This window comes from Aythya marila, assembly GCF_965140915.1.
Source record: "Aythya marila genome assembly, chromosome: 9".
Classification (NCBI taxonomy): domain Eukaryota; kingdom Metazoa; phylum Chordata; class Aves; order Anseriformes; family Anatidae; genus Aythya; species Aythya marila.
In genome coordinates this window covers 7,624,917-7,641,386 of record NC_139050.1, presented here as the reverse complement: position 1 = coordinate 7,641,386, position 16,470 = coordinate 7,624,917, and the positions used below count along the sequence as shown (strand labels likewise).

The window sequence follows — 16,470 nt, the reverse complement described above, 5'->3', positions numbered from 1 at the left end:
AAAGGAAGTAGCTGGATTTAAGAATTAGCAAGGCCTAATGAAGGATGGCTGTCGCTGGATTACTCCAGGAAAAAAACACATTTTAAAGGTGACAGCAAAGCTGTTTGCGTAAGGCAACTAAGAGACCTGAAGTGCAGGGAATTCAATTCAAAGCGAAATGAAGACAATCAACTATCACTTGTAAGCAGGAAAAGAAACAGTGCATGTGAAGCTATACTTGGTGAATAACGAAAGGGACAGTAAATCCTAGCAGAACAGTATATGAGGGACTGAGAGGAGCTTTTAAGAAACATTAGATGTTAATGATTCTGGAAGTCCTTTCAAAGCCATCTGTAATACACTAGTTTTATCTGACTTGCTCTATTTTACACTGATCGGGATGCTACTTTTGAATAAAAATGTTGAACTCAGGTGTTAGGGCAGCTCCAGATTTTCATCTAACTTTTTCAGTAAGACTACCTACAATTTATGCTACCATAATGACAAAATTTTCAGAACACAGGCAAAGAAGTATGAGCTATCCTGAGACTTTTCCAAGGTATTGTAAGCATTACAAGCTACCAAGAACAGAAAAATATCGAGTCTCTGAGAATAAGCTTGTTTTAGCTGTTTCTGATGCTTACAGTTTGGACACTAAAAAACAAATAAAAGGACCCAGTAGTCTTTTCTTTTACATCCTAAATGGATAGCACAAATAAGTTATTCTAAGTTTAATAAAACCACAATCATTTGTCAATACCTTTCCTTAATGAACCTTTTTATTTGCAATGCATACTACAATGACCTGATTTTCGTATTTGAAACAATTTTATGACAGTCAGCAACAAAGGAATCTTACAGTTTAGTAGACATACATCTAATAGAAAAATAGTATGGAATTTTGTACCATTAAATCCAACTCAAACTTTGTGAAAGTTTCCATTACATGGAAGAGCCTTCCCTTAAACTTCACAGAAAATCCTGACTCAATAGTTTTAATCAGTTCCTCATTGGTTTTGTTGAAAGGCTGATGTGTTGGGAGGGAAAACTAAGTGTCAGTTGCCTCCTGTTAGAGAGTTTGTACTGACCAACACAAATTTTTCAGAGAGGGAAGGAACTATATTCTGATCTGGTGTTCTCAGTGGCACTCGATCTTTTCCCTGTGCTCCATTCCATTGCATACTAGTGAACAAATGAAGGGGAAAAGCTGTTCAGTTCCTTCCTGGTGGGCCATGTGCATATTTTTGCCCTGTCTGACAAAGTGCTCAAGGCTGAAAAATAAGTAGCAACAGGTTGCTAGACTTCTTCCTGTCCACACCAACAGGAAGTTCTTTGGGATTAGCTGTCCAATAGAATATGAATAGTAAAAATCCAGCCACCATGTCCTAGACAAGGAGTTCTGTTTCTTGCCAGTCCTTCTTTTCACCCACTTTTTGCTGTAGTTTGTTTTTGATTTTAGGGGAAACCTGTGCTGGTGACTGATTGATTCTATACTAAGAAACTTTAACAGGAAAGAAAGACTAGATCAAAAATTTGCTTTCTTGTCTTTTTTTTTTTTTTTTTTTTTTTTTTTTTTTTTTTTTTTTTTTTTAAAAAGAAAATGCCATAAAGCTTGAAAAAGCTAAAGAAAATAATACCCAAAGGAGAAATTTTACATCAAGGAAAGCTGAAATAGTCTCACCTGCTTTTCCACTCATTTTCCTCAATGTGGTAATGAGAAAAACGTGACTTCTCACTTGTCAACAATGATAAACCCCATCAGACAAGATTCAACTGCAGTCCAAATACCAGATAATTTTATTCCTTTAGCTTATTCCTCTACCATTTCTAATGATAGAACAGCCCATACTTTGGAAGTCTTTGTGTAGCCATGAATAACTTACTGGATCATTCATGTCCAAGCAGTGCTGCAACACCATAGGAAAAATGTAAAGTATCAGAAATCCACCAGTACCCTAGCAAAACACAGAGCTAGAGAATATGATAAAATAGGAAACCAAAAGCTGACAGTGTTTCCAGAATCTGTCATACTTCTAATGCCAGTAGAGACTTTTCTATCCAGAAATGCAGTGAAACAAACCAACAGAACAATGCCTTAGCATTGTTTTAGTATATGGATTTGCCATCCATATACTTTGTTCATTGTATAACATAAGAATTACAATTATAGATAATCTCCATATTTATTGATATTCTTTCATAATATACTTTATACTTAGCAGAATCAGCAAGGCCACAGCATACATCTCTGACACAGCTAAACCGATGCTTATAAAACCAAAAATTAATACAATCCCGGAATAAGTCTCCTTATTGTAGAAGAGTTGTGGAAATCTCCTTATTGCGTGGAAATTACTACAAAGTAACTGCACCAGTAGTCACGCTGGCATTTGGCATGGCTTGTTTTTGGCAGGTAGCTCCAACCTGCAAAACTTAGCAGCTACTGTGTTCAACTTCATCAATTTGTTCAATCTGGTGAAGTTGTATGGTTTTTAATGCTGTTTTTATTGTTTTAACGAACAAAGTCACGCTGAGAGTTACGAACCAACCTGTGTAGTGGGAAGAAAGGGAATTCTCTGTAGATCCTTCTAAGGGCTGTTTGTTCTTTATGAATTCCTTCTTGTACTGCAGCAGTCTGAGCGATTCATTGTAATGGTGCCTGCATTTAAAAAATAAAGGCTTCTGTGTGAGATAATCCTCTCAGAGATGCACAAAGCGATTACCTGGTGCTTTCAGATTCAGGAACACAGTCTACTTTTATGCACTTTGGATTTGAATATAATTTGTTAAAAAAAAAAAACAAAAACAAAAAAACCTCACAAAACAACAAAAAAAACACTATATTCCTTCTACCCCAAAATTAGCAGAAATGTAGTTAAATTTTGCACAACTGCAAGCAATCCGTGTAATGACATTGTTTTTCAATTCCTTTTTGAAATTCTACTATTAGGGAGAATTTTGTAGCAACATTAAATTTAAAACTTTATGGAGGTTTTTGCTAGGAAAAAAAAAAGCACACTTCAATCACACTTCAATCAGTATATTTAATTTCTTCATTAAATAGAATCCCTCAGACACAACGATGTTTCTATAATGCCTGCTTTTTAAAAGTTTTCACGAGCTTCCTCTCATCCTGTTCTCCACAAAAGCATGTTCCCTGAGCATTCACCTTGTGCTTTTCATTTTAATTAAAGTGATCACAATCCCAAGAAATTCAAGATACACATTTCTCGTATGATTTTGCACACCTGCTATGCCTCTAACTTTACTGATTTCAGATCCATGAGGACATGCAAGAATTATTTTGTCATTTTCTGGATTTTCAATTACTTTATTCTTTTGCTGCTCTGCATCACTGGTGCCCCACTGCACGCTGGTACTGCCTCCTCATGGTGGTGGCTCCTTCTTTGACTCTGAGGGCAAGTGGCAACGTTAGATCCATACACCTCAGCTTTCTTCCTTCAAGCACAGTCTTGCCTGTTTCGAACAGCCCCAGTCTTGCACCACCCTGAGCCATGATTATGCAATGCTTGTATTAATTGGCACAAGCCAACATCACGTCAGGAAGCAAGCATATTGCTAAACAGTGTGGTCACAGCTGAGTACGAAAGCCAGCACCTTATGTCTGTCCAGCAAATATATAAGCAAAATGACTGCGGGGTCTTATACAACTGTGTCAGAACAAAGATTATGGGTTACAAGGTAAAGTTTTACCCTTAACTCTGTCCAAATTCAGAATTTATACAAAGCCATAGATAACCTTTTGAACATCTGCCTAAGGAATGAATTTATAGTTTAGTGACTTAAATATACACTTTTCAAATCACGCTCAGTACTTCAAGCCACAGTAATAAGTTGCACAAGTGCCAAGAATATACACCTAGCCGGGCTGCATAATTATCTCCAGTCATTTTTGGTGCTCAGCCACTGTCTAAAGGAACTGTATAGACAAGGGGTGCGGGACATATGGCAGGAGAGAGTAGGTAGCAATAGCTTGGCCTGTGCCTTCCTACATTTCTATTTTTGATCCTGCCTTCTTGTAAACAGGCTGATGCTATGTATAGTCAAGTACACTAACTTCACATCATGGATTGACATTCTTGGGCCTCGATTCAAAAATAAGCTCTTTTGGCAAAGAACTCACTGCAGGACTAACAGCACAAGTAATGCAAAGTCTTAGCTGCCAAAAGGTCTGTTCAGCAGACGTTTCAGATGCTGGGGTAGGGAGGATTATGTTACTTTAAAGAGACACCAAAAAGGACAGATTGGCTTGTCAGTTTATCAAGCATTTTCTGAACTCTGTATGAAGCTTCAAGTATCTATATAATTAAAATCACAAGCAGAATTCAGAAAATCTTGTTGGGTAAGACATAACGTGATTTAATTTAGAATTGGTAAATTTCTACCTGCACTACAATTAAATCTACATTACAAGAGGAATGATGTAGTTCGTTGATTAGTAGTTCTTCTGACAATATTGTAAGAAAATAAACCACTCCAGCAAGCACTGGGACAGTCTTCAAAACTTCCATGCTCAATGTAAGAGGCAACTAATGGCATCACCACAAGTGGGATATCACCTCTGCTGCTCGAAGTTCTTTTATGCCGTATCTATTTGGAATCCTCTGCAAAATCCACAGCTTCTGATAAAATATAACAACATCAGCACACACAGGTAAAAGAAATACTGGAGGACAAGGCCATTCACGCCTCCCCTTCAGGGCACAATGTCCTATTACAGTTAAGCTTACAACTCAAAACACAGGAAGGAAGAGGTACATCTAGGTACAACAGGTTTTGTCTTTGACTTGCAGTAACAAAATCTCTTCCTACTGCTACTAACATTTCCTGCCTGAGGGGGCTTACAGTGCAGGTGGCAACGAGTTTAAGTTCTAACTAGGGGAGAACCTTAGTAAGGATCTAGCCCTAAAACCACCTCTTCTTTTTAAGACAGTTACTTTTTAAGACAGTGACAGTTACTGTGTAAAAACCAAAGCACTAACCTGTGCCATTTCATGAAGATGCTGCTTCCCCTTTCAAGGGACAGGGTTCAGCATTAAGTTATGGCATTGGTTCAAATCATTAATATAGGTCATTGTTTGGAAAAAAAACACTTCAAAGTAATTTCTCTCCTTCATAGGCATACATTTCAACATTTTGTCAATTTATTTATGAAGCTAGTGGCTTACTTTCTAGGCAGAAAGGCAATTTGGCTGCTCATGCCACGTCGATACTTATATTTCCTAAGGAAAACGTTATGCATAGAGGTTTTATTTACAGTACCTCTTATCCTAATTTTTATATGCAGTACATTTTATCCTAACTTTACAATCTACAAACCCAATCTTGCAAGTAGTATTCAATTCAGTTGGAGCTGTGCAAGATCAAAGTCTTTGTAAGTAGGATCACCTGATCAGTAGGATTTGTGGCTCCTTCTCTGCAAGGATTTAGTTTTACAAAGCTAAAGTTTGGAGGAGAAATCCCATACCCAGCTAACGTTGCAGGACAGAACTGTTGGTGATTTCCTTCACTGGTGCATACCATTTACCAATGTGATTAGACAAAACAGCATAAGACATGCTAGCAGGGTGTCCTGAGTCCCCTCACCACACTTTACTCCTATTCTGCTGGCTAGAGGGAAGGGAAAGAAGCAACTGGATGTTTATGTTCACCCAGTGAACCAAGAAAAAGCTGAACTAAAAGGCTGCACTAGCTGTTTTGTGCACTGCATGTGTTTTGCAAGTACACAAGGTGTTCTTATGCATGCTTCTGTGAAATAACACGTCTTTTTTTTTTTTTTTTTTTTAAATAATGGCTTTCACCTAAAGCCGTAAGAGCTTTCTGGGCAGTTGTTGGAAGGCACATGCTAAAGCCTTCAGCTATACAAACAACTGTTTTCAGTTAGAAAGTTAGAAAATCTGAGCAGGAATAAGAAATAATTAATACTTCTTACAGCACACTTTCTTTTTTGAAAGACATCCAAAAAGTCTTTCACTTTAACGGTGCCTGTAGACTTTTGTAGTCCCTATGTTTCCAGAAGGTGCTCAGCACAAGAAGTTTGTGTTTTTATACCTTGCACTGTACTGCATTTGTTATCAACGGCAAGCATATGGGGAAAAGTTGCATTTCTAGGCAGGCTTTAGACATTGTTTTATTTTTCCTTCTAGCACAATAACAGCAAACTCGGTGATTTTGTGGAGAACCTCAGCAATTATAGGCTTGGGTTTAACTTGCCATTAGAGTTAATACAAAAAAAGCTTTTCAAGGAAGCGCGAATAGATAAACCTGCAGGTATAATACTGCCAACATAGCTGATCTAGAATAAGTGTGCTCCTGACAAATAGAGCTGTTTTGAACTCTGTTAGTTTTTGATTGAGATCTCTCTATTACCTGCTTAGTGACTTAAAAACTAGAGAAATAACAAGAGAGCCAAGACCTTTGCTGCCCAACTCTTTCAATGACTATGGCTTTCCAGGGCGCATTGTTGTCAAAGAGGCTTTCCACATGGCACCTAGTGACTTACATGGCACAAGCACATCACTATGCAGCGCGGTACCAATACACAGGTTTGGGGGAAGCCTTTCTGCTTTGCACTGGGAAATGAAAGACTCCAGATATGGAAATGCTGATTACATAACATTTCTCAGAGGACAGCGACATGAATTTCTATCCTCACAGATATAATACTTTATCTTGTAGGAGAAGATGCCATAAACAGACATGCTTTGCTTGGGTGTTTTACCAGAGTGAGTTCTGCGCACTGATCCATCAGCCTGACAGATTTCTGGCAGTCAGTAACTTCATAAAGAAAGAAAAAGCAACGTAATTACCTTAACACTTTTACTGTCTCTGTCCACGTCTCCTGCTCGCTCTCCCACGGATCAACTCGAATCCAGTCAGATGTCTCCAGCGCTAGTTTTGCCATTGCTACCCGGTGCCTTGCTGGAACCAAGCCTTTCTTTCTGTAGTCATCATTGACAGGAGACATTATGCCTTCTATCACTTGGTATCTTCCTTTCAGAAGGAAAAAGAAAATAGTCATATTCATAGGATCTTCAAAATTTAAGGTAGATAGAATACTGGGAGCTCATCTAGTCCAGCCTCCTGCTAAAAGTACAGTAAACTTCAAAGTTATGGGAAGCCACAATCCACTTAGTAACACTTTCATCTAGGTAATATTTTTAACAATAATAATTTTAAAGAATTGAAAAGCAACCTTCCTGTTACTCTGAACCACTCATGAATACTATCAATATGTTTGTATCATTAGATGATTCAAAAGACAAGATCTGGATAAACATGCAATTTTCAAGATATTTATAATTTATGATGCAAGCTATCAAAATTGCTAGATATAATGAAATTTTATATTCCAATAATTGTATCAGTACAGCTTTTAGACAGCCAGAATAATGGATGACTTAACTGACCACTGGGTTGTTCTCAAGTGTCTCATGCTTGTTATTTATCAGAATCAGTGTGCTTCTTATTGTGCTAAAGCAAGAAATATAGCATGTTATTGTGGCTGTGATTAATGCAAGTCTGACAAATTAAGATGATTCAAGAACAAAGACGGGTAATGGAGTCTAAAATTAGACTTACGAAACTATGGTCAAAACATCAGCTGAGCTGCCATTAAGCACCCCTTCCTTCTATCTGCCTGATCACGTTAATTAAATTTGAAAAATATGCCCATATCTTTCTACTCTTGTAATGTTGACATTACATATGAGCTCTTTTTGTTAGAATTAGCAGTTTTGGTTTCATATCAGGAAACAGAACTAGATAAAAACGTAATACTCATTTTAATAAGTCTGAGAAATAAAGCACTGATATGAGTTGCATCCCTCAAACTGAGTGCAAAGGTGTTTCAAATAAACAAAAATGAAAAAAAAAATCTAGTCTAACACATGCATTTTAAATAACTATGATAAATATGATACTGATGACTAAAAAAATATATATTTTTTTAAATTCAATTGTTTCAACAAAAAAACTCACAGAATGCAGCAAGTTCCCTCCAGAGCTTTGTAATGAAAATTGAACTTGGACTCGTAATTTCATAATTGGACAACTGGCCTTGGACTCATAATTTCTGATATTAGCACATGACAGTTTAATAATTTAAAATAGCAATTTAGTAATGTAACAATTATTTTGATATAACAGAAGTAAATTTTCAAAATTATGTAAGGGAGGTGAAGTTTAAAAAAACAGCATTAAATTTCAATGCTATTTACAGGCCTATCTCCCGTGCAAATGTCAACCCAACCTATCCTCTGTTTTTAAAACATTCTCAGCATAGGCAAAATGGTCAATAGCGCAAGATATGATTTCCCAGGAACATGCAAAGACGTGTATATAATTAAATCCATCTGTTGACCTGAAATTGGAAATATTTCCTCTTGACATATGAACAACCACCATTCTCTGACACTTTGATAAGATACAATGATATTGTAAATTCTCAGTTGACGGGGAAAGCAATTACACTATGAATTCATTAGTTCCCCTCATTAATGTTTTTTTCTTATACAACAACTTTCTCTTCTACATTTCAGTTCCTTACTGGTCAGTTTGTACATAGAAAAATTGTTCCCTTGTATTTCAAACAGATGTATTAAACGTAAAAACTAAAATTGCATCATCATGCTAGCTAAGAATGAGTAAGTTCTGCCATATTCTTGAGAGCTGTAAACATTTCAGTCTCAAGTTTGGCCTACAGCTGAATAAATTGGATGAGATGAGAGCCTCCAATGTCGTATCTTCCTGTTCTAAAGTAGAAATGAAATCAACTGAAAGAATCATTGCTAACACTGAAGATACGGAAAATCAAATGCCGTAACAGTTTGAGGTGATTCACAACCACTGGGCAACCTAGCACTACACAACCATAATGCACATAAGAAGCTACAACCTAAAAATATGAGTTTATAGCTCAAAATACAAGAGAATATTTTATTACTGGCTCTAAACAACTTCTGTCCTCTTCTGTAATTCAGAAGTTCACATGCTCAAATACATCCTTCAATCCTGGTAGGCAAGCAAAGAGGAAATCATTAAACTCCTTTTTCTTTTTAAATTATTGTTATTATTTAAAATTTATTTTAGATTTCCTCTGGTATTTTCTTTCTTACTCCATAAATTATAGGTAGTTTCAAGCCTTTCTTGCTTCAGAATTGCCTTCCCATTCTGCTTCTTTGGAATGCTGTTTGTTGTCATCATGAAATCTGTTGTTGCTTGTCCTGTTGGGTAACAACTCTAAACTATTTTTGAATTGTATTTTGTTTAAAATGTTGTTTTAACTACAAAAAACAAGCTAGACAAGAAGAATTTGTTTCTTATTCTAGGGTTCAATAACCTTAGTTCTTTGGGCTCTATATATCACTAGATTTTTTCCCCTTTTTTGTTCTTTCAAGGATGAGCTTGTAAAGACTTCAGATATTTTTGTTGTATATGTTTGTATTTCTTCTAATCCTTAAAGTACTTTTGGTCCTTTTTATCCTATTATCAGAGTTGAGCACATTTGTTATTTGCTTCCCATACATTTTTATTTGTTATTCTCTTTTTCAGAAGAGGTCATTTATGGATGTTTCTTTGCTAAATGGATATAGGTAAACATTTTTTTGAGGATGGACTACAAAACTGTATCATTATCCATCTTTCAGTGTCACAGGAAAATCCATGACAGACAGGGAATCTCTGCAGATGTAGCGTTATCCTACCCAGTGAGCAGGAATGACCCCAACACTGTTCTCCCTTCTGTCATCTCCAGAGCAGGTTGCAATAGGACTTCGTGCTTGAGTATTGTTTTAATTTATTCCTTCTTCCAGAATCCTATTTAATAAGTACTATGAGGCAGTACTATTTTAACAGTTTCCAGAAACTGTTACTCCCTGCTGAATACTGACTGAAAAACATTAGGCCTCTTTTGCATAAGCATTAGACCAATTTATTTATCTGCCTGATTTGTTACACCAAATTAACTACCCCAAGTTTTCTAGTTAAGAGTTTAGATTTACAGTATGACACTATAAACAGGCAGTACCAACATGTAACAATTGTAAGGAACAACACCAACAAAAGATGCATGTTCCATGCAAAGTTTATTACACGTTAAGACTTTATGCTTCCACATGAGTGAAGAGAACAGATGAACCAACACTCTTATTTTAATGTTCTTGTTAAAACTATAAAGCTTTAGAAGTTTTGCTGATGTAGGCTTACATAAAATTATTTCAACTAATGCCAATCTCATCTGTAGGTTACAATTAAATTCCTTATTGTTCAGTATTTGCCCCTCCCAGTTTACACTTTATAGTAAGTTGTTTTTTTTTGTTTGTTTGTTTGTTTTTGTTTTTTTTGTTTGTTTGTTTTTTAAAAAAAGACTTGCTGGTAGCTTCTATGACACTTTTAAAACACAATCACAAATTAAAGCCTAGAAACACATGCATTTTCCCTTCCTGTAGATAACAGATATTAAGGACCATATAGCTCTAAGTACAGGAAGAAAAAATAGTCTTAAGATAACAGCTTTTAATTCAGCTATCCAAGGCTTCTGTCCTGTATTCAAAGTCTGCAAGCATAAGCCAAACCAAATTCCCTGGGCTTTAACTTTTTATTTTCTTACCCCCACATTCCTTGGAAACTGCCCCAGTTTTCTCTTCAACACTGAAGAGACTGATCTGACTGGTGTTGTCCACTGGTGCAAAGGGCAGGACTCAGCCTGGGTGGGTGACAGAACCAATGCTCCTTGGTCACAGATCGTTACAGATACATCTGGAAAGGTGAGCAGCTGCATGGAGCTGACAAGCTCAGAAGAACCTGAGCATTCCCAGGCTCTACCAATTTCAAAATGCCTTGCCTGATGGAACGATGCAGTATTCTCTACCTCCTACCATTATTTAACAGCACATGTCGTGAAAGATGGTTTAGAACTGCCTGTATAAAGTTAGTAATGTGATTATTTGTACTGTAAATTCCCTTGGAATGAGGCCAACCATTCCCAGTTTTCACTAGAAAGTGGGTTTAGCCAATTCACTATGAAATCAATGGAGACTGTTCACAATCTCTCTGAATATCAATTGCAGGACACAGGGTTGCAAATCTTTGGACTGGGTTTTAGAAGGTTTGTCCAGGAACAAGCATTTTATCTGCTTCATTAATCCTATTCTAAGGGCTTAAGGTTACCCACGTATCTAAGAACAAAATGAGTCTGATAAGCAGTTTGAATTTTACTGCACAGTACATACACAACATTAAATACATAAACAAAGAAAATCACTGATTACTAAATCAGTCCTGCTTTGTGACAAGAAGTGGCAGCTATTTCAAAACATTGTAAAAGGATGTAAAACTTGCTATCAGAAGTGAAGCATTGAAAATATTTACAATAGTCTCACATTTTAACTTTCCAAGATGCACCAATAGTTTACATTAAAATAAGCTTACATTTCTTTACTGAAAAAAAAAAAACAAAAACTCTCACACTTGTGTTTCAAAATATGGTCCATTGGATTATTTCTTTAATCTGCCCTCTGTGACTACACATAAATTAAAATCACATAAAAAAATCTGAATGAAAGTAACAGGAATGGTTTCCCCTAAACCCACAAGAGATCAGCAGTTATCCTCCCAGAACTCTCAGCCTGTTAATGTTAGGAAAACAGATACAAGGCTTTTTTATTGTTCCATTTAAATCAAGATATTAACTTTATTTATAGATAACTGTTTTGAAGCCGTGAAGGGTAGGAAAACAAAAAGAAAGCACCATATGCCTAGATACAAGAAATCCCAAATACCTGAATTGTTCAAAACTGCTTACAAATAAGACATGGAAAGGACACCATCCTATGCTTACCTTCCCACGATACGTATGCAGAGATTGTAAAGCATGAAAAAAGAAAAGAAAATGGGCAAGACTTTTTACTTTATGTTCAGTCACCTCCTGTGAGGATTCAGCAGAAGGAAAACCAAAGGGTAAACAATTTAGCTGCCATTGCATTGAAAGTCAAAGCAAACAACAAATATATCAGAACAGTAATGGACAATCTTTTGCAATAGCTCTTCATAGGATGGATGGCTTTACCTTCACCACTTCAGAGTACTTGAAAGATGCATTCACTGAAATAGATGAGGTGTGCAAAGATTGTAGTGACAGATGCCATATAAGTACCTAGACAAACATAAATCATATCCACCTGGCTGAGCAAACTACAGGGCCTGAAGATGCAGATTTACCTCTGCAGTCAGACAGCCACCAGCCACTCTCAAATAAGTTGTGGCTTCAGTTACTCCTCTGCTGGAGAAGAGGTCTTGGGGATGCACAACGATCAGTCCTCAAACACTGTATGATCTCCACATATCACATCTAGAATAAACATTTCTTACTAAGACCTCAAAATATCACTTCTCTTAGAGTTCATTGGATTTGTCAAAAAAAAAAAAAAAAAAAAAAAAAAAAACACCAACCCTATCTTGACAGCTATGCAAATGAGCATTTCCTACAGAAGGGAAGAAGAAAGCCAGCATCGTGAGAGTAACAGGATGAATATTAACGTGTTACAGTACTCTGCTCACAGGACACCCTATCCTGAATTTCCTAAACTCAGTAAAAGATTAGGAGCTAACTGTGTTCACTAATAAGGACTGAGAAAATTGAGTTTTATGTAATGGAAGCTTCTTATGTAGAGATGCAGTTTATCTTGAGATGTCTTAAGATTTATACTTTGATTTGCACCTCTGCAAAGTAGTTTTAATTCCTTCTGGATGCTAAGCCACGTGCACATCTCCCCATGTATCTTTCAAGGATACAGCCTAGTATAATTAAAGTACTGCTCTATTTAAGCATGTACTGCTGTAAGCCTTTTAATGAAAACACAGAAAATTAAAGATTTGTTTCCTTTAATTCACATTCAGTTAATCCTAACTAATGTCTGCACGTACAATAAATATTGACAATGGGTAACTATTGCAGATCTGATCCTAGACCAATCATAGCTGTGTTGCTATACACACTACACAAGCAGCAGAATCAAAGCCTTTTTTGTGTTGTGTTAAAATTCTGGTTATCAGAATTGTTGCAAGAAAATAGCATGAACACATTGACTTCCAGTTGACATGCTGCAGTTATAATCTGATCTCATTCTTTTTTTGACAGTATCGGGTTGAACATAAGCTTCTGAATTCCCAGGACTTGCTGGTGACTCCTTGGATTTCTCAGTTGCATTGCCCAGAACTGCATCTGACAACCAATGTCTCACATTTTTTCCCCACCTTCTCATAAGATAGTAACTGATTTTCCTTCTCCTCCTCCTTGAATCTGTTTTGTCACAGCCAGAAACATCTTGTCTTTCACACCCTCTCCCTTGCCCTGCATCCCTTCTGGTCTTATCTTGGTGATGTAAGCATCCTCCGCTGGCAATATTTGGCAAACAACATTCTGAACATCTTACACAGGCTGATTCTATCACTTTGGACTTAATGGTCACATTTAAGAAACACCACCAAAGAAAAAAAACATCTGACATTAGGTATCATGAATGAAAAGGTATTTGGCAAAATCATTTCAAATTTCAAGAATATCTTAGAACAAGGAATCAAATCTGAGGAAGTTCTAGTTACGTGTGAGGACTCAAATTGATAGGACTTGAAACAAAATTCAGATAAACTAAGTTATTCTGTCACGTGTAGACATGTCTGTTGTATTTAGAAGGTGGCATTACAAGATTTGGTGACTGATATTAACAAAAGACGGTTGAATTACTTGACTTGTGGCAATGAAACTGCAGATGCTGCTTGAAGTATCAAACTCCATAAAAGAAGAATCACAGAATTTTCTAGGTTGGAAGAGACCTCAAGATCATCGAGTCCAACCTCTGACCTAACGCTAGCAGTCCCCACTAAACCATTTCCCTAAGCTCTACATCTAAACGTCTTTTGAAGACTTCCAGGGATGGTGACTCCACCACTTCCCTGGGCAGCCTGTTCCAGTGCCTCACAACCCTTTCAGTGAAGAAGTTCTTCCTAACATCTAACCTAAAACTCCCCTGGCTCAACTTAAGCCCATTCCCCCTCGTCCTGAAGATTAGACAGCATTTGAAAATGAAATGATGGGCAAAAAGCTGGCAGAGAGAATGACTGGAGTTGTCAGTCAGGATGCACACTGGGGCAGTCATGTCATTTGTAACAGTAAAACTTGACTGGGAAGTCAAGTCCAGCCAAGCTATTGAACAACTCATCAATTCTGCCTGATTAGCAGTGCGATAGAAACACGGAACTAGGACCACCAGGAAGTAATTTCTCCAGCCTTGGCAACATTGCTTCTCATGCTAGATTATTTTGCACTCATGCTAGCTACTTTTTCAAGCATTCAGTATTTGTTGTGACTGAAGGGAGACAACACAAACATGGCAGACCACTGCCTCACTTCTACAAGCAAGCTCTAGAGGTATATAACCACTGCCTCCCAGCCCCACTATCAGCTTCCAGCCTGCAACTAGGGCTCCTTCTGAGCAAAAGCCTCCAGTTTCTTCTCTTCTTCCCTGGGTCACTACTGGCACAGAAACAAGACAGGAACCATGAGAGAATGATCAATGAAGTTTCTGGGCAGAAATGGTTCTACCATAACACAGGTATTTTTATTACACGTTGCAAACCTTTTCTGTTTGAAAAATTGCCCTCACCATAGCTAGCAAGACCACATGCATACACATATACCCACGTTTATAGTTACTTTATATGAAGTTACCTCTGCTTGAGATAACTAAAGCTCCCACAAGCTAATTGAGGATTCTTACTTTGCATACCTACTGGGTTAAACATTCAAAAGGTGCAAGGATTACACTGTAGGCAACCCAGATGTAATTAAATTTCACTTTCTTCACTGTAAGAAGTACTTATACCAGGAAATCCCTGTACACTGAACTAAGAAGTCAAAATGCAAGTCATACCCTATCCAGAACAAAGGACTGACGTTAGTCACGATGTAAGGCACAAATTTCATTTCAGCCATTCAAAATTTTATTTTTAATATGATTTTCACTAGACCTGTTTAAATAAATTGCTCTGAGTAAAGGTTGGAGCCTTGTTATAGAGACCCTGGCACAGATCAGGGCATAACTGCAATTTAGGCAGAATCATAATTCATTTCCCAAATCAACCCTTCTTTCAAGGTAAAGAAATAATTTACTTGATCGTAACACATGATGTAAGAGAATTACCAGTTGGTCTCACATTGCCTTTCTACTCTTTGCACACCTGGGAACCCAAAGGAGTTAAAAATTACAATAAGAAAAGCTAATGCAAGTCCCTTAACCCTTTATTTCTAGTCCTCCAGGAGAAACAGTATCATTTTACTATGTCAGCAAAACACAAAACCATAAAAGCAGCTCTCAGAGCCAGTTGTACAATTCTTCTCATGAAAAAGCAAACAACTCTCACACTATATGGTGAGTACGTAGCTGCAGCTCTTACCGCACAGCTATACCAGACGGTTTACCAGATTCCCTCCTGCACCCACCCCATCCACATTTAAGAACCAAATAAATTTTTATGCTTGTTCCTATTGCACAACCCCCCTAGCAACATCCCTGTCAAGTTCCAGTAAGCTATGATTCCCTTCCAACCTCTTCCAGAGGTATGTGTACATTTTAGCAGCCAGAAGGAAGATAAAAGCCTCAGCAACTAAGCAGTTATCAAGCTTAGAGCACAATGCTCCTCCAAAGCTTTTCTCAGTCTTGCTTAAGTTTTTGGTATTACCCAGCTTTCTCCTTTGTTGCTGAAACTTTCTAGCCTGCTGACATCTCGCTTTTATGATCACTTTTCTGAAGAAGTTATTTTGCTGGGGGAGATAAGTTGTACCTCTTACTGAAGATGGATAATGAATAATTAACATTTCATCTTTTCTCCAGTTGTCAAAGCTGCTAGTTGTAACACTTCTTCATATTAAAATACAACGTATCATAAAGAATGAAATCTGAACATAAATGTTTCTTTTCAGTTTGAAAACTATTGAAGGTCTCTCACAAGATTCAGTCTATTCCATACACAGGATTCTAAAACTGCTGATAAAGTTCTCAGTTCAGTTGCACAGACACTCGTGATACCTTTTTTAATGCAGTAAGTCAAAGGAAGAGGTAATGCTAGAATTTCTATATTGAACATTCCACAAAAGCTTCATATCAAGTCATCAAATAAAAAATAATAAAGTTAAGCCAACTGTGAAGTGACAGCTTAGCTATAACAAGTGTTAGAAGTGTCTTCCTTTTCCCAGGAAAACACCATGTATGTGTGGTCCTAACAAACCCTTACTGACCTGTTTGGTGCAGATGATCTCTAGCCAGCTCAAATAAACGCATATGCATATTTGTGATGGGGTTAAAGGAGCCACAAGCTAGAAGAATGAGAGGTATCCTGCTCTTCATTGACATCAAAACTACAATTCCAGCCTAAAGAAAAAAAAAAAAAAAAAAAGATGAAAAAAGACAAACT

General features: G+C 37.1%; 1 protein-coding gene across 3 annotated transcripts in view; it reads right to left on the bottom strand.

Annotated features, from left to right (window-relative positions):
• The window catches only part of NMNAT3 (nicotinamide nucleotide adenylyltransferase 3), a 28,574-nt gene that overhangs the window by 896 nt on the left and 11,208 nt on the right, over positions 1-16,470 (bottom strand). For 2 of the 3 annotated variants that reach the window (XM_082767567.1, XM_082767565.1), the window contains exons 3-5: positions 16,295-16,427; positions 6,810-6,993; positions 2,529-2,638 (exon numbers count right to left, since the gene is read on the bottom strand). In XM_082767567.1, the coding sequence (XP_082623693.1) occupies positions 2,529-2,638; positions 6,810-6,993; positions 16,295-16,409 (409 nt within the window). In that variant the 5' untranslated portion in view covers positions 16,410-16,427. Of the gene's footprint in view, positions 1-2,528; positions 2,639-6,809; positions 6,994-16,294; positions 16,428-16,470 lie in introns of those variants that run through there. The other variant, XM_082767566.1, reaches the window with a different exon arrangement.